Genomic DNA, 23519 nt, shown 5'->3' on the forward strand with positions numbered 1-23519 from the left:
GGATTAGGCCTGTAATATCAAAATCAATTGCTAGCACAATTTCCTAGTTGGAATGGTTGGAATTTAGTGTTCTATTCCAAGATGATGAAGACATTTCAGTTCTCCAGTTTGAATCTGGGTTTCTACCCAGATTGCACAGTATTTTCACAGGATGTTCCAGCTCATATTTAGTTGGGTGGGTGGAAACCTTTAAAAAACTGGCCTCATATTTTTAAGGAAAATTGGAATGCTTATAAATGGAAGTCACGATTCTTATGATAAAAGAAAAATGTGTACATTTTTATTCTTTCTTTTTCTCAAAATATATAAATAAACTCTTAATAATGCTGATGAATATGAACACCATACCACTCAATTTTAATTATGGAGGTGCTGGTGCTGAAAGACAATTTGAATCCAGAAGAAAATGTTTGCTACATGATTATGGTTAAACTATGGGCTTTGTAATTATAGTCAAAATTCAATTGCTATGTTTTTGGCATGGTAGTGTGGCCAAAAAACAGCTCAGTCACCAGAGATGGAGGTAGGTAAAGAGATAAAATGTGGCATTTCTGGAAATTGAGGCCCACATCAAGTGTCCTCTGTGTGGACACCTCTTGTAGTTTACACTTTCCCTTTTAGGCATATGCACACAGACATATACATATATCTTCCAGCAACCCAGAGAGCTGTCGGACAGCCAGGAATTTCTTGAGGTATAAATATTTATCAGTAATAGTGATATAATCATCATTCTTTTCTTGAATAATTTTCCAGTGAAATGTGTAAAAGCTGTGGTAGGTATTATGGAGGTCTGAAAAAGAACTAAATGCCCTAGGAATCTGCCCTAGAGAAGTTTCTAATCTAGATAGAAAAGGAGATGATAATCAGGTAAATAATAATATAAAATTGTTTTTGATCAAGTAACCAATTAATAGCAACAAACAAACAAACTAAAAAGAAACATTCAAGCAGAGTACTAGTCCAGAGAAAGGAAAGACCAGGTTAAGTGGAGGGCAGAGAAATTATTCAAGTGTATCTATTGTGTGTGGTACTTGCTAGGCACTATAGACTTGGAATAAAACAGCATCAATACCCTGTAGATTAGAAATTAATAATCGAAGATAGTAATCATGTGGACAGAAATATTAAATCATATATTTGGCAGATGCAGAGAATTAAATTAGTAAATCGTTTACATTATTAATTAAAAAGAGGTGATGAAGGAAGAAGAATCTTAGAAATTATTATTATTATTGGCCATGGCGCATCTTGCAGGATCTTAGTTCCTGGACCAGGGATTGAATCTGGGCCCCTGACAGTGAAAGCGCCAAGTCCTAACCACTGGACCACCAGGGACTTCCCTAGAAATTATTTATTGTAGAAAATCACTCGTTTCACTTGATTACAATAGTTTAATGCCTTGCCAGAGAGATGAGATTTCTGTAGTTATTCAATTCAACAAGAAAGTCTTTTTCAAAGAAATATTAGTAGATAATGTGTCTTTTTACTCTTGTATGAATAAGAAATGAAATCTACAGTAGAGTCCTAAAACCAAGAAAAGCCTTACTCCTCTGAGGGCCATTGGTCTTAACTGCCTCAGACATATAGTTTGGCTAATGCTCCATCGCAAATTACACATTTCATCTGTGGAATTCGCTGGCAAACACTTGTGCCTCTTAGAATTGCCAACTTCTATATTGAGAGTAGAAATCATCCATAGATTATTACAGAATGACATGAGACCAGGGACTAGGGCATTTTGGTTCTATTTCTGGCTTTGACATGTTTCCTTGATAATGGTTCACCAAAACAATATTACTGTGTCATTAACAAAGTCAAAACTGAACATTTTAAGGTTATAGTTCCCATCTTTAAGAATGTCTCACCTACATTGCAAGAATTATAGTGGGCAAGGTTGTCTTATAGTTGTTACTAATATAGCTGTAGTAATTTCTGAGACTGTTTCAAGGAAAACTCTCAGAAGTTAGATTCTAAGAAATCCATACATTTATTACCTATGCTCAAAAGAGGACAATATCAGCCTTTCAAAGTAAACAAAGCTAGAATTACTGTGAGCTCTTGCTTATCCACGATATTTGGGATAAAGAATACTACCAAGATATCAACTGCGAAACCCATGGTTAATTCCATATGTGTTCATTTACAGTGATCCCCAAACCTACTGTTTCACCAGATTTCTCACTGGAATGGTTAATAAGTAGCCACAGGAGTTAGGTTTGGCTGGTTTTCCTTTCTCCTGCCCTCCCTCTGGTGGAGGTGTTAATGAGTGAAACACCCAAGACGGGCAGCTGAAGACAACGCCAAAGGTTTGATTTGCATCCTCCACCAATTATAACGTCAGCCTTTGGAACGGAGAATGAGGAGGGATGGCTGCCACTTCCCAGATGCCTAGAGGGCTTCCACTTGGGTCTACTCAGAATGCATCTAAATGAGAGCTCAAGCAGCTATTAAAGTATTGTTACTGCTCATGCCTTAGAAAGGAATAGACATAATTTTTTATACTGGGTTAATATGTTCCTAATAAATACCAATGAAATGTTATAGAAGCATAGGGCTCCTGTTGGAAAAACAGGACAAACCTCTCCTTCATAATAATACTTTAATAGGAATAATATTTACATCTATTGTCTTATTTGATGCTCTCAACATCCCAGCAAGAGAGGGAAGGTTCTGTCATACTTGGAGGTCCCAGGAGAGGACTAGGATTCAGGTTTCCTAAATCTTAGTTATGTGCTTTTGCTCTTCTGCATCCAGATAGCCTAATACACATAAGATACATATGGTAGCAAGTTATAATGGTTCTTAAAAACAATCCTAAGTTTTCGAACACCATAATCTTACCGATCCCAGAGGTAGGATTAAATCAGTTACCCACAAAGCACAATCATCAGTAGAGGAAAAGCCAGGAAAAGCTAAGTAAATGTTAGCTTTTGTTGTTGTTATGATTAAAAACTGTGTTAGAGGTAGGATAGTGTTGTGGAGGGAAGTATGGACTCTGGACCCTACCCCCTGCGCTTGAATCCTGGCTGTGCAGTGTACCTGTCTCATTAAATTGTGTGTAAAGCTCTGCAATACTCAGCAGGCAGGCAGTGCTGTTATAGACTGTAGTCTCTACTATTACTTGATAGCTCTAGTACTTATACACAGAAGTAAAAATTTACCCTAGGTCACCCGGTAAATGTTGAAGCTAGACTGTAATCCTGGTCCTTCTGCTTTTACCTCTTACAGAAATGTCTTTCTAGGTTACATTAGTTTCCCACAATTCCTAAAATGTGTTTTACCTCCTTTTCATATCTCCTTCCATGGCCAACATTTAGTCTCCTTTACCAAACTGAAAGCCTTTTTCAAAATCAACATTCTAAAAATTTCCATGACAAAAACCTTAACCCTACACGTCCTCAGCTGAGGTACTCAGTTTATGCCATGCACGTGCATTTGCATTTGTAAGGAGCTGTTTTGTGCTTAAAATTGTTTTTCCTTTCTGGACATATTCTATAAGCCCACTAGAGGTACACTACTTGAACCCTGCATTTCTATTCACTTCTAGTTCATTTACCCTATCGCATCCAGAACTGGATAGCCTAGTGGTCTATTCAGTAAATTACCGACTGACTGGCAGGAATTCCTTCTGTTTTATTCTTTTTTTTTCCCCTTTGTTATTGGCTGACTAGTTTTGTCAGGGGCTGTCAAGAACATGCAAATTTCGTGGCCACATAAAAATGATCTAGTCAGAGTCGTTCCCCTAATCGAGGCGGAGGATTTAGTTGTATATTCTAGATGTTCGGCACCTTCCACTCCTAGGCAGATCTAAAAACGACAGCACAGGTATTCAGGCTCCAGGGAGTGGTGTTTTTTTTTTTTTTTTTTCTCAACAACAACCGAAAAACAGGACCCGAGGCAGCGGACGGAGAGCTGGGTGTGGAGGCCGGGGTGGGTGGAGCAGGGAGGTGTCTCTAAATCTTCTGGGGAGAGTGCGGTAAGAAAGGAAGGAAAAAGGTACGCAGACCCCAAAGCTTCTCGGGTTTGTTCTTTTATTTTTCCCCTTAGGAGGGCGGTGGCAGCTGATCCGACACAATAGCTGGCAGTCCCCCGCCGGCACGAAGATAAAAATGACCCTCAACAGCACCAGCAGGAGGACTGGGAAAGGGAGGAGGGGTGTGTCTGGGAGGAGGCGAGGATGAGGGTGACTAGGTGACAAACCCCGCCACCGCGGCGGGGTCCTCCACTCCAGCCCGGTGAGGACAGGAGCTGTGAGACACCTCCCCGGAGGGGGGCGGGGTGGGAAGGGGAGCCCGAGGGGCGGTGGCTTTCCTACTGGGGGCGGGCAAGGGTGGAGGGACGCCTGAGTCAGCAGCCCCTGATTGGCTGGAGTTCTCTCGTCGCGTCTTCCGATTGGGCCATTTGCAGCGGGAGATGTTGTGAGGCGCGGCGGGGTGGAGCGAGCCGCCGGGGGTCTGGGGCGAAGCCCCGGAATCGGGCGGGGAGGGGCAGCGGTTGTGCCCAGGACCCCGCGCTGCTGCGACCTGCTGTGTAGAGAAGCGCCGCCACTTTTCCTCAGTTCCGCTAGCCCGCCGAATTGTTCAGCTGCCCTGAAGATGTAAAAAGGGCAAAGAATTGAATGAACAGCGCTTGGCTGCGACCTCTCCCCAACCCCCCCCCCACCCACCCACCCCAAATGAGAAGCTGTCTTACTGTCGGGCGTGAGAGGACACTCCCTTACCTTGAAGTCCCACATCGCACCCCTCCCGCTGCAAAAAGGGTCAAAAACTCACCCGGGCGTGTCCCCCGCAGTCTGGGACCCAATTCTGCGAGTCTAGCCGTATGATCGACCCCCCTCCCCGGCCCTGACGCTGAGTACCTAGTCCCTTCCCCAGTGGAAGCCCGGGTTCCTGGCCGCTCCCGCTCTGCGCTCGGGAGACTGGAGAAGGCGGGGAGGGTTTTGTGTGTCTGGTTTTTGGGGAGGTGTTGGGGGGGTTGGTGAGGGCTTGTAGGTCCCGACACACATTGGGGGGGGTTGGCGAGCACCCCCCCGTCCCCGCCCCAGGCTAATCCCCCTTCTCCAGCGTCGGTTCCCGGGACCATATTATTCAAGACAGAAAACATTCAGCCCCAGAGCCTCCCCTGGGGAGGGGAGGGGAAGGAGGTGGAGTGGGAGGAGGTGGATCCAGGGAGGAAGAAGCGAGAAATCCGCCCCCGGGAAACAGCTCGGCGCGGCAGCGGAACGAGGCACTTCTGTCACTTGGCGGTCGCGGGCGCCCGAGCGCGGCCCCGGCCCGGCCCGGCGAGGCGAGGGGAGAGTCCGGCGGCCGCCGCCCCGCCCCACGCCCTCCCGCGGCGGCCGAGAGCCCGGGGCCGGCCGGGGCAGGTCGCGGCGGTGCCTGGGAGCGGCCGGCCGGGGGCGGCGGCGGCCTCGGAGCGCGGCGGCGGCGGAGGACAGCGCCGGCTCGTCCTCCCGCTCGGTCCGGTGCGCGCCGGGCGTGAGGGGCGCGCCGTCCGGGGGCCCGTCGGCTCGGTGCGGATCTACTCGCCGCGCTTTCTCCGGTGCGTGTCTGCTTTATTTTCCGCCTCGGCCGACGGGGCGCAGGGCCGGCGGGCGGGTGGAGAGGGAGAGCCGGGCTCGCCGCTGGCTCCCTCCCTTCCCGCCACCCCGGGCCAGCCCGCCCCGGCGCTGGCGCGGGGCCGGAGGGAGCGGCGGCGGGCGCCCGGCGGGGGCGGAGGGGCCGCGCCCGCGTGTGCGGAGCGAGGGAAGGCCGGCGGGAGGAGGGAAGGGCACAAAGGCCGGCGGCGGGCGCCGGGGTCCCGCCGGCCGGCCGTGGAGGAGGGGCGGCTCCCGTCCGCTCATGAATATTAACCGAGCCTGCGGCCTAGCGCGTACCGGCTGGGCCCGGCGCCCGGCCCGCGTCCCCGCCGCCGCTCGCCGCCGCGCCTCGGAAGCCGGGCCAGGCGGGGCGCGCAGGGTGAGCCTCCTCGCTTTGGGCCTTTCCCCCGGGTGTCCCCGTTCGTTTTGGAAAGTACATATTTGGGCCGCCCTTCCCGGGAGATCGAGATCCCCGACCCGCCTCTGGAAGGGGCGTAGGAAATAGTGGTCGGTGGGTGGTGGTTTTCTTTTTCCTATTTTTTTTCCCCCTAGGTGGCCACAGGGAACGGGGAGGACCGTGTCGAGGCGTAGTTTGGGGCGCGGCAACTAAATAGAAGTGGCCGGGGCTGCGGCTTCATTTCTGTAACTCCGGAATAATGCCCCGGAGAGGGAGTCCCTCCTGCCGCCGCGCGCACCTCCCCGCCCGACCCCGCGCCGTCGCCGCCCAGCCCCGCCGCGGGCCAAGGAAAACAGCCGCCTCCTCGGGGACACCGGCGGGCCGGGGCGGAGGGCGGGCGCCCCGGGTGCCCCAGGCCGCCTGGAGACGCCGGCCGAGCCGCCGGTCGCGTCCGAGCAGGGCTTTTTGTTTTTATTTTGGGGAGCTGGGGAGATGGCGGGGAGCAAGGAGGGCTTTTGAAAAAGGATTATCCCATTTTAGTCCCGCGGGGAGCAAACTTCCCTTAAGTCTGCTTATCCGGGTGATGGAGAAGAACATAGACTCCCTCTCCTCTGCCCAGAAAATACATGAATTAAAATGCACTTGAAAAGGGAAAGGTTTTTCTTGACGGCTGCACAACGGCCGGGCATGTTTGAGGCAACCACCGTGCAGTTCTGATGTTTCGCTTCCCCCCCACACACACACAGATTTATAGAATTTTTCCCCCTTTTTCTTTCTCTTTTTGTATGGGAAGATTCTTTCATCTTTCATACTTCATCAGCATGGACCGAATTATCTTTCCATGTGTTGGAAAGGCGAGCTTGGGGTAGGCATGTGAACAAGCCTAAGGTCAGTGTATGGAGAAAGTTCATGCTCTTTAACTTTTCCCTCTTCTAGGAAAGATCTACTTGGGAGAGCCTTCACGACGCGCTCGCCTTGCTCTTGGACTTGGGAGGAGCGCTAGGAAGAAGGGGACCGCTTTCTAGCCGCCGAGGAGACCTCTCTTCTTTGTTTTTTATGTCTGGAGAAATGGACGAAGACGGTGAAATCAGTTGAAGTCCGAAGAAATAATCATCAGGGCATTTCGAAGGCGCTTCATCAAAACCTTCATTCCCTGGCGCTTTAATTGTCTCACCGGCACTGCACCTTCTAGGAGCCTCGTGTGGAATTCTTACCCTTTGGGTGTCTGGTGGCATTTCCCCCCCAATGTGGACTCCCATGGGTTGGTCCCTTCTTTGTAATTTGAAATGAAATGATGGCCACACGTCGGACTGGTCTGCCGGAGGGAGATGGTGACAACAAGCTCAAGGCCTGCGGGTCCCCCGCCTGTGAGGTAAGCGCAGCGGCAGCGTCCCCGTGTAGCCCGCAGTGACCTGTGTCTGTGAGGTGTCCTGCCAGTGGGGGGTCAGTTGCCACCGGGCCTAAGAAGAGGTTTTTGGGGCTTTGGACTGAATGGTGGGAGTGCCCCAGCTTGACCGGTAGGGAGATGAAGCCTTGCCCATTTTTGTTTCGAGGAACTTCCAGTGATCTTCTGCAAGGATGTTTTCCTTACTTACTTTGAAATGTCCCCATCTTGGTCATCTCAGGGCACGGAATTCTCCCTTTTTAGGTGGCTGGCAATACTGCAAGCTTCTGTTTTCCTACAGTTCCCATTCTCTGGTATTTTTGGAGCTGGGCTGGTTAGGGGGTGCTTTGTACCTTTCGTGTGTGTATCCAAGGTTTGCTCTGGAGGTGGAGAGAGGGCATCTGTCTGGAATGCTTGCTGCTCCTGGACCACCATCTCTCTCCGACACTGGTGCTGTTGCTGTGGATGTCTGCTTTGGGTAGAGAAACAAGTCTTTTCCCGTGGACAGTTTAGTTTAGGCACAGCCTTGGAAGACTGCTTAATGGAGCTGTAATTCCAACTCCCTTAAAAATGTCTTGCCTTTCCTTTTCTTTTATTTATTCCCTTCCTTTCACTGCTCAAAAGTCTGGTGAGTGTCAGCCTGAACTGTCAGGTGGGTGACTCTGCCTTCAGACCAGCATCTTTGGAAGGGCCCAGAAGATTTTCCGCCAGGCTTTCTGAAATTGTTTGAGCGAGCAGGAGAGAAATAGAAACTCCATTGATCTGTGGCACCCCTATGCCCTGTCGCCTCTTCTGTCTTTTTTCCTCCTTATATTTGGAGTTTAATTCTATAATGGCTCCTTTGTGTTTACTTTGTTATGGATGGTTTCTGTAATTTGCTTGCTAAACATGCTGAATACTCTTTTCCTTAAATTTTGCTTTTGAGCTGCCTATATTTGTAAGGAAAGGTTGAAGATTACTTTAGATAACAGTAACATCCCCCAATGAGCCGTCTCTCTCATTGTTTATTTTGTGCTTGTGTTACATTTTAACTTAATGGTCATTGAAACAGGGTCTAGTTCTCAGTGTGTGATTTTTGGCGTCTTAATGAAAATGAGTCAGAAGTTAAGTTTTTGTTCATAAAGCAGGCAGAGGAACTTGCTTCATGCAGCTTACTTCATACTGCATTAGAAAGTTGATGCAGAAATCAGTGAGGTAGGTACAGTGTGCCATTACTATACAGTTTATTAGAACTATAGGTTTACAGTTAGAAACAGTGTTTTACTTTTTGACACCTATGAACACCTGCTTGCAGGTAAAAACGTGATTAAGCATAACACCACAATTCTCTGATCATGGTGAACCATAATAACTCCTTTTGGAAGGCCTACCTACAACTTAGTGATTGCTTAATGTGTACTGTAGTTCCATAATGATAGGTACTGTGGTCTTAAAGCCTTATTTGTCATTGACTTGTGAATACCTTAATTAACATGCTATTTGCATTGTATTTGCAAGAACTAATGTTATTTGACTTTTTTTTTTGGGGGGGGGTCATTTAAGGGATATCCCGGAAACCAAGAATTTATAATAGACACATCTTGTCCTTGGCTAGAAGGCCGTGTTTCCAGTTGCAAACTTGGCTTTTATTAACAATGACAATGATGTATTTTTTTTTAAGGGCCGTGAAATTTGCTTTCATTTGGACCTTACTGCTTTCATAGCTGTAGTATTTCTAGTTTGGGAGCCAAGGAAACACTGTATTGTCTGTATTTTGCTCATTTAGAGACTATATACAGTAGTTGGGTTTGGTAATAAACTGTGGTGTTGCTTGGCTTTTTAAAAAATAGGCAGATAGTTTGCTTAGATTCTATGTGGAAGTAGAAATAAAGGGGCTATATGCTGTCAGAAAACATTTAAAAATCTCAGGGTGAAGAGTGAGGGGAACTTGTATTTACTGGCTCTGTTTAGTTGTCTCGTATTGATGCTTCTGATGCACATTAAATCTTGTGAATATTTATTAGTGATAAAAGGAGTTGCCACTGGAATACTTCGGGTATCAATTTTGGGTTGACAGATATTTAAGTCTTTGAATACTGCACTCAATTTTTGTGCTTAATTTTATTAGAAGAATTATATTCTAGAGTAACACTGACATTCTTTAAAAAATTTTAAAAACCAATAGCTAAAAAACTAACAAACAAAAAACCGATTGCTATGTTCCTAAATCTGTATTTGAATAATAAATTTGTGTGTGCTTTTACCTACCCAAGAAACGATAGTACATATCTTAATATTAATGGTATTAGCCAAAACTAACTTTGTAGCACAGAAGAAATCAATGTAGTGAATTAAAGGAGTCCCTGTTTTATGCCTTATCTAATTGGCTAATTCCACCTGCTGTGAATAAGGTCTATTGTTTTGTTGAAAACAATCAGAAATTTCTTGTTTATATTAAGTGTTAGAATCTAATTGTGTTGCTATATGAATAAATGTAGGCACCACCTCCCAAGACTATATTGGAAGGGTCAAAAACTAACAAATAACAAACAATCCTCTTCAAATAAAGAATTGTGACACTTTAGTAAAATATATCTTGACATTATACAGTAAGGATAGCATAGTTGTGTTCACACAAAATGATATATTTTTCACATCTAAATATGTATTTTTGAAAAGTGGTTTCACTCACTAAGCCAGATAAGTGTTTTTTTGGGGTGTGTGTGTGTGTGTTATGCATGCATGTGTACAGGCTGATCTGTGACACCTAGCCTTGCATAACTTTGCTCACAAAATCACTTTGTATAGACTCTGAGTCCTCTGTGGTATTTTCACCCCTTTTCACATCATATAGTGTTTCTTCTTTATGGTTCTACTTGCTCGCTCTTTCTCTCTCTCTTCAAAGCTTTCTAGGCCACATTATTTTTCCCACTTCTAACATTTATTTCATTTTTACCCTCTAGTCCACAGGATTGTACACGTGTTTAGCACTTTCACTGTCTACTATTAGAACAAACCTATTTACTCATGCTAATTAACTTAGTTCATTTTATGTTTTGCTTCTTCACCGAGGCTAAAATGATGCTGTGACTAAAACGTATTATAAGCTGATGAAAAATATTTGTTAGTTGATTTTGGAACAGTGTAAATAATAAAATAAGACATTTTCTGTGCGTGAATTCATTCACGTAAAAATTCATACTTTTGCTCTTCTTTCTGGAATACTGTACACTTTGCTTTTATCCCAGACTTCCTTGTTCCTTCTCAGGCTCTCTCTCCCTCCATCTGTCTCTCTTTCTCTCTCTCTCTTTAGGCGTCTTATTCCTCTGCTGCCTCTTTCTTTTTGGTTTTTAAGGAGCCAGGCCTTTCCATTCCTCTACTCTTTTCTCACTCCCTAGGTTTCATTTTACACCCTCCCAGGGCTTTAATCTACGTGCCCGTGATTCCTAATTTACAACTGTATCTCAGATTTTATGGCCGCTCTCTAGACCTGGATAGCCAATCGCCTATTTACCATACAGGTTTTTTTTTTTGGATAGTCTGCAGGCTCTTCAAACTCAGCAGATTCTCTGCCCTGACCACCAACCTGCGCTCCCCCGACACTTCCTTCTTTTAGTGAGTAAAACTGCTAGGTACCTATCTGTCCAAGTCAAAAACCAGGCTACAATCCTTGACCCCTCTCTGTCCTTCTTCCTCTTGTCAGAGTCCTACATTCTGAACCCCACTGCCACTCCCTGAGTTCAGATTAGCTGCATCTCAGCGATGAATCACGGACCAGGCTTCCTAAGTAGCGTCCCAGGCTCCCAGCCTTGCCCCCTTCCGGCTCTCCGATCTGCCGTAACCAGAGCGCTCCTCCTGAAATAGAAAGCTGATCATTGCATTCCCTGGCCTAAAACAGTTTTCTGGCTTCCCATTGCCTTTGGAATAAGGCTCAAACTCCTGAGAGAAGCCTGAGAGGACTTCTGGCCCGCCCTTCTCCTATCGCATCTGTGACCTCTCTCTGTACTTCCTGTACTGTCACTACCAACCCCCCCCCCCAACCCGAGGGCATCACAATGTCTCTCTCTTTACTTCAGGTCCTTATAAACCCTGTTTTCTCCCAGCCTTCCTTCCATTCTCCCCTCCTCCACTTCCACCCCTCCCTGGCTGACTTTTACTATCATTCTGGTCTTTTCTTCCACATCACTCAGGAAAGCGTTCCCTGACCTTCCAAGACTGGATTCACTGGCCTTGCTGCCTTATCCTCAGACACCCTCCCTGTACTTTATCAGGAAGAGCACTTACTAGTTTATTTATCTGTATTCCCCTGGATTGCAAGTCCCATGAAAACGGGGACCATGTTTGTCTCTACAGTGAGTGGTGCATAGTAGGTGCTCAATAAATATATGTCAAAATAGCCAGTAAACATAGCGGAAAGGCTTTAGTTTTCTGTTATCCATTCATTTAGATCCCAGCACACTGTACCGTCTTGATGGTCCTCCTGCCGCACTGTCCCCTCCTTCTCAGCCTTGGAAGTTTCCTCAGCCTCTTGACCTACGAAGTCTTCCTGTACCTCAGGGCTCCATTTGACCCTCTTTTCTTCTCTCCAGACTCAGTTTCATGGTTTTAAATATCAGGTATAAACGGATCATTCATATATATGCACATGTACACATGTATTTGTGTGTGTGTGTCTCTCTCCACTCTGACCTCTCCCTTGAATTCAGTTGCCCACATCTAGCTGACCTGCCCGCTCAGAACCTCCACTCGCGTCTTGGGAGTGATCTTTGATCCCTCTTTTTCTCTCTCTCGTGCATCACCTGCAAATCTGGCCACCAGCCTCTCAGCTTAGCCCTTGCCAGCCTGCAGTCTGTCCCCACAGTCATCCCGGTGGACCTTTTAGAAGTCAGGTCCTGGCACTGCTTTTGCTTCGGCTCCTCTACTGGCTTTTCCTCTCCTTCAGGATGAAAGGCCAAAGTTCTCAGAGTGCCTGCAGACCCCTGGACAGCCTCCCGGGCGCTCCCCCCTCCTGCGGACACAGCATGCCCCAGAGCCTTCCCACTGCGTACCATCTCCTTGGGACACTGTCCCCCAGGTGTCTGCAGGGCCCGCTTCTTGTCTCCTCCAGATTTTCTTAGAAGTCACCTTCTGGGAGGATCTTCCCTCCCCTGCTCCCCAGGACACAACCTGCCCTCCTTCCTCACTTCATTTTTTCCCTGTCACTTACTCTCCATCTGACGTGCTCCTCCATTTGATTTTGCTTATTGATTTGGACAGATGATGTACCTAAGTGTTAAGAGTACAGTTTGTTTTGTTCACCTGGTATTTCTTGTGTCTGGAAGGGAGTCTAGCACATGGTAGGCCCTCAGATATTTTTTTCGAATGAATGAATGAAGGAAGGAAGACCTAAGGAAAATTTCCAAAATGTTCTTGAGTTTGCATCTAGGTAGTTTAGATTATATAACGATGTGTAGTGTGAACTGTAGGTTCTTCTTTAGACCTCCATTTCCATTGGGATGGCTGTTCACATTTTTCTTTGCATCCTTCTTACCTTTTGGGAAGCTGGTAACCAAGTAACAGTAACCAAGGCAGTGTGTAGTACAAATGTATGAAATACTTTGTGCTAAGGTGAGATAATGGTAATGAACAGACTAGGGGAGGGGAATCAAACTGGTGGCGAAACTATGGGAAGGTAATAGGGTCATCCCTCAGGATCCACAGGGCATTGGTTCCAGGAACTCCCACCCAATGGATGCCAGAATCCTCAGATGCTCAAGTCCCTTATATAAAATAGGGTAGTATTTGCATATACCCTTACACATCCTCCCTTATACTTTAAATCATCTCTAGATTACTTATAACACCTAATACAATGTAAGTGGTATGCTAGTGTGCAGCAAATTCAAGTTTTGCTTTTTGGAACTTTCTGGAAAACTTTTTTCCACATATTTTTGATCCTTCATTGGTTGGATGCACAGGTGCAGTACCTTTAGATACAGTGGGCCAACTGTACATCTGATGTTTTCTTTCTTAAAACAATTGGCCAGTATAGGAATCTTCCTTACGTTTTTAATTTTTTTAATGTCATGAATATTTCACTGTAAGTTAAAAAATGATCACAACATTGACTATGGCAAAATGTTAACAGTTGTTAATTCTGGATGGGGAGAATACCAGAATTATATTACTTTTGTATTTTCTCTTTTTTTGTTTAATTCCAAAGTTACAATAAAAAGACAGCATTTACAGGTTTAAAAAATAGGTAATATGTTACCAGTCTGGTGAAAATCAGGTTTCTAGCGAACCTACCTACGCTGCTTAAAATAATACTTAGGCACTCTTTGAAAAGGATACACGTTACTCAAAACAATACTTAAACATTTTTTAAAAAACGTGTTTTCTTCATTGGAGGGCTCATTGCAGGCTAGCGATAGTACAGTATAACGTAACACTGTTATTTAACTTGAAATGTGTGTTCCTTCATATACTTGAATCTAAATGGCAGAATACCATGGTATGTCAAAAGCTTTACACTGCAAATTAGGGTTAAAAGTACAGCCTGTTGGAATGAAGAAGAGCAGCAGCAGCGGAACCCTGGATTTGGGGGTATTGAGTGGAACCCATCTCAAGATAAGAGCCATCAACAGAATGAGTACCCAGGTCTAGGAAGAGTTCTCCACACATTGTTAGTGTTTTGTAGCATTCATCTCTTCCAAGTGAAACATTTTATGAAGTCCTTGTGCCTTGCTTACAGAATCTCTAATCCCTTCCTCATTTCTTTAGTGATTACCAGATCACATAATCTGGTACAAACGTGAACTCCGTTTCTTTTGTTCTTTGCCTTGTGACGGGACCCGTCATCTTATTATATTTAACAACATGATGATTTAAGTATGGGCAGTGCTGGATGTAGATGCACAGATGCTGTTATCGAATGCAGCTATTTTCTATTACAGAAAGACCATATGGTAGGCACTTGTTTTTCTTTCTGGTTGATGTGATTAGATTAGTAAAATGAAAGGTTATTGGACTTAGATTGTCCTAGTATTTATTTAATTTTAATTGACCATAAGGAATTAAGTATGTTAAAAATATTACGAGCCGTCGATATATTCTGTTGGTTTGAAGTAGGAAGATGTCTTCACTCAAAAGCTCAGTTTTGGATTGCTTCTACCAAAATGGTTTTTTAGTTTAATTTGTCGTATTTTTTTAAAAAACTGAGTATTGTGCAGATAGTTTATTTCACAACAAAATCTGGAAGATGGCCTTTTGTAGCTCGAAGATAATCTGAAGACAAATGGATATACTGTACTATAGGTTTAAGATACTTAGTGTGATGGAAATTGTTTTTTTATAAGTCCTCTGTTTTCTAGTTATTTATTAATACGGAAAAAATTCTACCATGTAGATTTGTGAATAAGAGAATAGATTTAAAACCCAAATTTGATATTTCTGAAATATTCATCTATTTTAGGGAAAGTTTTTAGGCAGACCAGAAAGACTGTTATTATCAACAAATGGCGAGTTAAAGAATTTATTTATTTTTCCTTAGACCAGCTCCTCTTGAACCTTCCTTCTGTTGGATACTGGGTGTGTTCTTGATTCAGACTTGGTTACTTATTGCCTTTTCCCCTTGTTGCTTACCTCTGTTCTGAATAGACACCTGGCATAGTTATGAGCAGTAGTCTGTTTATAATCCCACAAGTTCTTTTTCCTTCTTATAACCTAATGAAGACATAGCCTCTCGAATTGGACTCTGGTTCACTGCATTCATCTTTAATAGATCTTGACAGGACTTATTTTCTTGAGAACCTTTTGATTTTTCTCCCTCCTTAGAATGGAGAATATCCTTAAATATCAGAAGCTAGAAAGCTGGATTTATGATTACATTTCTTCTGGATATGTCTTAGCTACTGTGATCTTGGGGATTAACAGGCATCTTTTTTTTTTTTCTTAACCTTAAGATATCTAGATATCTTTAATCCCCAGTATTTTCCTAATAAACACAGATTCTGTATTTAAGAGAATTTGTGTCAGCTAGATCAGTGAGACCTACTCTCTCCTTTGGGTTCTACATATTGGCTTCTGGAAACATTATATACCTAGTGAATGTGAGGGGGAGAAAGTCCTCTGGGTGCCCAGTTTATTTTTTTTTTTATTTTATTTTTATTTTTTTCTGGTGTATGTGGGCCTCTCACTGTTGTGGCCTCTCCCGTTGCGGAGCACAGGCTCCGGACGCGCAGGCTCAGCGGCCATGGCTCACGGGCCCAGCCGCTCCGTGGCATGTGGGATCTTCCCGGACCGGGGCACGAACCCGTGTCCCCTGCATTGGCAGGCGGACTCTCAACCACTGCACCACCAGGGAAGCCCTGGGTGCCCAGTTTAAATCAGATCTTTATTATAACGCTTTTAGGAAACTAAAAACATTTTGGTTTACTTATTTTTCATTTAATACTATATTATAGACACCCTTCCCTGCTCATAAGGGAGCAGCACCCTTCTCTGCTCATAAGGGAGATATATATATGTGTGTGTATATATATACACACACATATATATATGTATATATATATACACACACATATATATGTATATATATATACACATATATACCCAGACACATATATGTCAATTTTATAAACGGAGGAAAAGAAACTCTTAAAAAGCACTATGCAAAGATATCTTCAGGGATTGTAATATGGAAGAGAGATTAGATTTATTTTGTGTGGCTGTAAAAGGCAGAACTAGGATCAGCAGATAGACAGATGGGCCAATTTCCAGAATTCAGAAGAAAATTTTTTGTTAAATTAAAAGTTAATTGGAATAGAATGTGTTCTTTGCACAGGCGGGATGACCTTCAGTTAGGGGACTCCAGAGAGGATTCCTGCTTTGGTAGGAATTTATTATTTAATTTAATTTAATTTATTTTTTTTTAATTAATTAATTTATTTTTGGCTGCGTTGGGTCTTCGTTGCCGCACGTAGGCTTTCTCTAGTTGTGGCGAGCGGGGGCTACTCTTCGTTGCAGTGCGCGGGCTTCTCATTGCGGTGGCCTCTCTTGTTGCAGAGCACAGGCTCTAGGCACGTGGGCTCAGTAGTTGTGGCTCGTGGGCTCTAGAGCGCAGGCTCAGTAGTTGTGGTGCACGGGCTTAGTTGCTCCGTGGCATGTGGGATCTTCCCAGACCAGGGCTCGAACCCGTGTCCCCTGCATTGGCAGGCGGCTTCTTAACCACTGTGCGACCAGGGAAGCCCTGGTAGGAATTTAAATCAGGCAAATCTGGACGATCATTAAGAATCACTTGGACTGTCTTTCAAACTACAGATTCGTGTCCCCACCATTAAGTTAACCAATCAGAATCGTTGGGGATGAGACCCTAAAACCTTAGCTTTTAAAAAAGTCCCCTGGTGATCTTCTGAATTTGAGAACAGCAGAATAAAATGATATTCAAGGTCTAGGTTCTTATGGCAGCCTGGTTTCAGAATTATTCTGACCAAATTGAAATCAATGTAAAGAAAAAGCAAAAATATGGGGAAAAAATTTAAATGACTGTAAATCAGTGAAATTTTCAAGCTTAAAATTATAATTATTTTCTTCCAATTTTAATTAAATGTATTTCTTTTTAAAAATTAATTAATTAATTAATTTTTGGCTGCATTGGGTCTTCGTTGTTGTGCTCAGGCTTTCTCTAGTTACGGTGAGCTGGGGCTGCTCTTTGTTGTGGTGCACAGGCTTCTCATTGCGGTGGCTTCTCTTGTTGTGGAGCACAGGCTCGAGGTGTGCGGCTTCAGTAGTTGTGGCATGCGGGCTTCAGTAGTTGTGGTACACGGGCTTAGTTGCTCCGTGGCATGTGGGATCTTCCCGGACCAGGGCTCGAACCCGCGTCCCCTGCATTGGCAGGCAGATTCTTAACCACTGCGCCACCAGGGAAGTCCCTCTACATGTCATTAATATAACAAAATAATATTCTTTTCAAATAAAGTAAATGTTATGTCGAAAGAGCGCTTTAAAATTCTACAGTAATAGGTGTTACACTTTTTTGTATGTATGTTTTACTTTAATCAAAAGTTAAATATTTTAAAGTGATAGAACTCTGACTTTGGTTATATCAAAACTATTGTTACTTTTTAGATTTATCATAAAAGTAATTTGTTTCATGTCATTTCTAGAAGGGCATATTTTCTTTCTTTTTTTTTTCTTTTCTTTTTTCAGGGCATATTTTCTTTAAGCAAATAACTGTTAGGATGATTTCTTTTGCATCTTGTAATCATTTGTTCATACCAACTCTTTTATCAAGAATAGGAAAAGTTACAGTGAAAGAAAAAGATATATTCTATCTTTACCTAAGTATACATTGTGAAGGGTTTCAAAAATCATTCTAACGTAAATAATAATAAACTAATCATTAACAAAATAATTTCTCTTTACACATCCTTCTTCATTTAACAGCAACAGCTACTCTATCTGTTCACTGAGTCCATCTTGTCTTTTAATCTCACTGATTGTGAGATACATTGGATACTGTGCTGCAAGGACAGTGTAAACTAATTACAGTGTCCAACTGCCAATTCTGCAAAAGAAGCAGGGTTTCTTAAAGTGATGTTGCGGAAGGAGCAAAGTCACTGACAAAGAGGCTGAGTGAGACCAGTGAACAGATGCAGAAAGCACCATCAAGGGTGATAGGTATCTCAGAAGGGAATGATTTGAATTCTAGGGATTAAGAGAAGCTTTTGAGAAAACTGGTGTCCTTGAGGGCAATTGCAAGTATGGGGAAGTGACATTTTCTTCTCGAAAGTGATGTTTAGTTTGGACCCCATGCCTTAAGCTCTGTTTGCCAAGAGACCTTAAAAGGTGGGTGTGAATCTAGCAGGAATAACAGCAGTGAACAGATTTCTGTTGTTTTCTTTTTCTAAGTAGAGACAGTGCAGCTGAGAGTGAATAGAAAATCCTAGCTTCTTTAACTGACTTAGATATAAAGTTGTTACAACGGAGGTCCAGGAGGAGTGTCTCGAAAGGGACTGCTGTTGTAATAGTTCTTAGATGCAAAGATACTTCAGAGTTTGACTATTTTAGATGCCTTCATTTCTTTTTTTCTTTTAATTAATTAATTTATTTATTTTTGTCTGTGTTGGGTCTTCGTTGCTGTACGAGGGCTTTCTCTAGTTGTGGTGAGCGGGGGCCGCTCTTCATCACGGTGCGCGGGCCTCTGACTGTCGCGGCCTCTTCTACCGTGGAGCACAAGCTCCCAACGCGCAGGTTCAGTAGTTGTGGCTCATGGGCTTAGTTGCTCCGTGGCATGTGGCATCTTCCCAGACCAGGGCACGAACCCGTGTCCCCTGCATTGGCAGGCAGATTCTTAACCACTGCGCCACCAGGGAAGCCCCATTTCTTTTTTTTAAAATTTCTTTATTGAGGTACGATGGACATGTAAAAAGCTGTCTATATTTAACATATACAACTCAGTGAACTTGTGGGTAAGTATACACCCATGAAACTGTCTCCACCATCAAGGCCATAAACAGATTCACTACCTCCCCAAATTTCCTCCCACTCTTTTTATTATTATTGTTGTTGTTATTATTATTGTAACATATATAAAACCTACTTAACATAATCTGCCCCCTTAGCAAATTTTGCGTATACTATACAGTATTGTCAGCTACAGGCACTGTGCTGTAGTGTAAATTTCCAGAATTTATTTATCTTGCATAACTGAAACTTTGTACCCTTTGACCATCACCTCTCCATTTCCCCCACTTCCCAACCGCTGGCAATGTACTCTCTGCTTCTATGAGTTTGACTATTTTAAATTCCACATATAAGTGAGATCATACAGTATTTGTCTTTCTGTATCTGGCTTATTTCACTTAGCATAAAGCCCTCAAGATCCATCCATGTTGTTGCAAATGGCAGGATGTTCTTCTTTGGTTTTTTTTTTTTTTTTTTTTTTTTTGCGGTACGCGGGCCTCTCACTGTTGTGGCCTCTCCCGTTGCGGAGCACAGGCTCCGGACGCGCAGGCTCAGCGGCCATGGCTCACGGGCCCAGCCGCTCCGCGGCACGTGGGATCTTCCCGGACTGGGGCACAAACCCGTGTCCCCTGCATCGGCAGGCGGAGTCTCAAACAAAGTGCCACCAGGGAAGCCCTCTTCTTTTTTTTAAGGCTGAATAATGTTCTCTTCAAGATCCTGATTCGAATTCCTTTGGATAAGCACCCAAAAGTGGGATAGGAGGATCATATGGTAGTTTTTGAGGAACCTCGTATAATGGCTGTACCAATTTACATTCCCACCCACAGTGTGTACAGGGGGTTTCCTTTCTCCACATCCTCACTAACGGCTTGTTATCTTTGGTATTAACAGTAGCCAGTTTTGGTTTGCATTTTTCTGTTGATTAGTGAGGTTGAGCACCTTTTCGTAGACCTATTGGCCGTCCTAAGTCTTTGTAGAAATGCCTGTTCCCGTCTTTTGCCCATTTTTAAATTGGGTTATTTGTTTGTTTGTTTAGCTGTGTTGATTTCTGACTCTCACTAGTCTGTGCTACCTAAAAGCATGATGATGCCTTAGCAAAATGGGCAATTGATTAAAAATCATCTTAGTAGGAACAGTTACACTGTAGACTTAGTGGGAGAGACTAAGTACCACTGACGTCTTCCTTGGGGGTGTAGGGGGTGTATGAGCCGCTCTACAATCCCTACCTTAGGATATTGACAGAGCTTCACAGTTTATGGCTACTAGAACTGCATCTGCTCTAGACCAAGGGCGAATGCAAATTCTCTTCAGTTGAGAAGAGGACCCTGGAAGAAGAGTCACTTTTCCCTGTTTAATCCTTGGCTACTGCTGCCATTCTTTTTGTTTGTTTGTTTGTTTGTTTGTTTGTTTTTGCGGTACGCGGGCCTCTCACCGTTGTGGCCTCTCCCGTTGCGGAGCACAGGCTCCGGACGCGCAGGCTCAGTGGCCATGGCTCACGGGCCCAGCCGCTCCGCGGCATGTGGGATCTTCCCGGACCGGGGCACGAACCCGTGTCCCCTGCATCGGCAGGCGGACTCTCAACCACTGCGTCACCAGGGAAGCCCCACTGCTGCCATTCTTGGCTGTCTTTTTATTTGACCACCATAATCTTTTTATCTAACTCTCACTTTCAAATAAGTTACTGAAACATTGTTTTTGGATCAAGTGGGATCTCTAGGAAAAAGGCAGATGTATAAAGCCTAAAATATACATATATTCAGGAAGCATAAGGATACCCCAAAACGCATGGCTTAGAAAGTGAATACTGCTTGATTTCTACAAACTACGGTGAAGTGTTTAGCATATATTTGACAGGAAAAAAGTATGTCTTTTCCAGTTGGCTTTGAATTGACAGCAGACAAGACAGGGATCTTTTGCTAGTCTATGAGAAGGATTTTGAACATCAGAAATCAGTCTGTAGGATTAATGAAGAGGGAAAACATAAAATGCCCATATCAGGAGTAAAAGAGGGGAGCACCATTCAGAGCCTACAGACATTAACAAGATAAAAAGGGAATATCTGAACAACTCTATGCCAGTAAATGTGACAACTTAGGTGAAATGGGCAAATTCTGCATAAGGATTCTGATACCAGTTCAGAGTTGTGTGTGTGTATGTTAGGTAGGGGCGGTGGTGGTGGGGTTTTTCCTCACCAGACAATTCTCCGATACCAGCTGGGTGTCCTACAGTTCAACTTACTTCTGATGCTGTCTACCCGAATATAGAGTCAGATCCCACAGGTTAAGGGCTCAGTTCCACAAGATTGCCCTCCCCCCCAGCCCCCTACCACCCGCAACTTCAGAGTCCAGTTGCAAGTTTAGGTTGTCACCTGAGCTTCTAACCTACTGACTGTAGATTGGAGGTTCCAACAACCCCTTCCTTGGGTTCAACTAATTTGCTAGAGTGGTTCACAGAACTCAGAGAAACATTACTTAACTAGATCACGGGTTCTATAATAAAGAGTATAACACAGGAACAGCCAGATAGGAGGGGTGCGTAGGGCAGGGTGTGGGGAAAAGGTGTGGAGCTTCCGCGCCCTCTCCAGGTACTCCACTCTTCCCAAATCCCCATGTGTTCACCAGCCTGGAAGCTTTTCGAACCTCATCCTTTTGAGTTTTTGTGTAGGCTTCATTACATCAGCATGATTGATTAAATCATTGGCCATTGGAGGTGGAATCAACCTCCAGCCCCTCTCCCCTCCCCTGAGGTTGGGATGAGATTCAGTGTTCTGACCCTCTCATCACTTGGTTGGTTGGTTCTCCTGGCAATCAGCCCGTCCTCAGGTGTGTTCCTGATGTCACCTCATTATCATAACAAAAGACACCACGGTTGCTCTCTTCACTTAGGAAATTCCAGGGGTTTTAGGGGCTCTGTGCCAGAAATGGGGATGAAGCCCAAATATGTATTTCTTATTATAAATCACACTATCACACCTTGAAAGATACAAATTACCAAAACTGCCACAAGGAGAGATGTAAAAAAAAAAATCTGACTGTTGCCATATGTGTTAAAGAAATTGAATTTAGAATTAAAAACCTCCCCACCAAGAAAACTTCAGATCCAGATGGCTGCATTGACATATTCTATCACATGCTTAAGGAAGAAGTCATACCAGTTCTATACAAGCTCAGAAAATAGAGGTGGAGGGAACACTTACCATCTTCTTTTTATGATGCCAGCATAAGCCTAGTAACAACCAGGCAAAACCAGTATAAGAACAGGAATTCAGACCAATAACCCTCATGATTGTAGATGTAAAAATCCTTAACAGAATATCAACAAATCAAATCTAGAAATATATGAAAAAGATAATACATCATGATTAAGTTGGAGTTATCCCAGGAATGAAAGATTAATTTATCATTTTAACATATCAACAACATGTTAACCATTTAATATATTAATGGAATAAAGGAGAAAATTTGTATGATCATCTCAATAGATGCAGAAAAAGCATTTGATAAACTTTATAATGTTCATCATAAAGGCTCTCAGAAAAGTGGGAATATAAGGAAACTTACCCAGTTTGATCAAGGGGACCTATGAAAAAGCCTACAGCTCTCATGCTTGGGGAAACACTGAGCACTTCACTACCAAGAGCAGGAACAGGGTAAGGATGTCTGCTCTCACCACTCTATTCAGCCTCATACTGGAGGCCCTACCATGTGTGGTAAGTCAAGAAAATAAATAAAAGGAGGAAGGAAAAAAGAGAAGGAAGGGCTTCCCTGGTGGCGCAGTGGTTGAGAGTCTGCCTGCCAATGCAGGGGACACGGGTTCGAGCCCCGGTCTGGGAAGATCCCACATGCCGTGGAGCAACTAAGCCCGTGCACCACAACTACTGAGCCTGCGCTCTAGAGCCCGTGAGCCACAACTGCTGAGCCCACGTGCCACAACTACTGAAGCCTGCGTCCCTAGAGCCCATGCTCCACAACAAGAGAAGCCACCTCAATGAGAAGCCCGCGCACCACAACAAAGAGTAGCCCCTGCCCGCCGCAACTAGAGAAAGCTCGCGTGCAGCAACAAAAACCCAGTGCAGCCAAAAATAAATAAATAAAATAAATAAAATTTTAAAAACATAAAATAAAATAAATTACCTAAAAAAAAAGAAAAAGAGAAGGAAGAAATAAAACTCTTTTTTTTGCAGACAACATGATTGTGCACACAGAAAATTATAAGGAATCTACCAAGAAAACATCCTAGAACTAATAAGTAAATTTTGCAAGGTTGTGGGTTAGAAGACTACAGACAAGAATACAAGGTTGATATACAAAATCAGTGCATTTCTGTATACTAACAACAAACAGTTGGGAAATGAAATAGAAAATAATAGCATTATGATTTTAATATTTTAAAGACAACCTGAATAAATTGAGAGATATGCTGTATTTATGGATTGGAAGACTCAATATTATTAAGATGGGACTTCACCACAGATTGCCGTGTAAGTCCAATTCAATCCCATTTAAAATTATTCTAGCAGAGTTAAAAAAAATTTTTTGTTAGAAATAGACAAGCTGCTTCTAAGATTTATATGGAAATGCAAAAGACAAAGAGTAGCCAAAACAGTAATGAAAAAGAACCAAGTTTGGAGGACTTACAGTAGTATTTTATAATACTGACTCAAAGCTACAAAAATCAAGACAGAGTAGAATGGGGTAATGATAGATATATAGAACAGTGAAAGAATGGAGAGT

General features: G+C 43.7%; 2 protein-coding genes across 4 annotated transcripts in view; both read left to right on the forward strand.

Moving 5' to 3' along the window:
- LOC309802828 (uncharacterized protein) overlaps window positions 1-7052 on the forward strand; it is a gene marked incomplete at its 5' end in the record, with an annotated part of 31618 nt that extends 24566 nt beyond the window's left edge. Inside the window, 5 exons of the mRNA XM_082618718.1 lie at window positions 4051-4158; window positions 4411-4600; window positions 4731-4822; window positions 4986-5544; window positions 6915-7052. Of these exons, the coding sequence (XP_082474844.1) occupies window positions 4051-4158; window positions 4411-4600; window positions 4731-4822; window positions 4986-5544; window positions 6915-6981 (1016 nt within the window). The 3' untranslated portion in view covers window positions 6982-7052. The remainder of the gene's footprint in view (window positions 1-4050; window positions 4159-4410; window positions 4601-4730; window positions 4823-4985; window positions 5545-6914) is intronic.
- Window positions 6996-23519, forward strand: part of ARHGAP21 (Rho GTPase activating protein 21) — a 130090-nt gene continuing 113566 nt past the window's right edge. For all 3 annotated transcript variants that reach the window (XM_082620029.1, XM_082620027.1, XM_082620028.1), the window contains exon 1: window positions 6996-7350. In XM_082620029.1, the coding sequence (XP_082476155.1) occupies window positions 7270-7350 (81 nt within the window). In that variant the 5' untranslated portion in view covers window positions 6996-7269. The remainder of the gene's footprint in view (window positions 7351-23519) is intronic.

The sequence above is a fragment of the Mesoplodon mirus genome, assembly GCF_964341445.2.
Source record: "Mesoplodon mirus genome assembly, chromosome: 4".
Lineage (NCBI taxonomy): Eukaryota > Metazoa > Chordata > Mammalia > Artiodactyla > Ziphiidae > Mesoplodon > Mesoplodon mirus.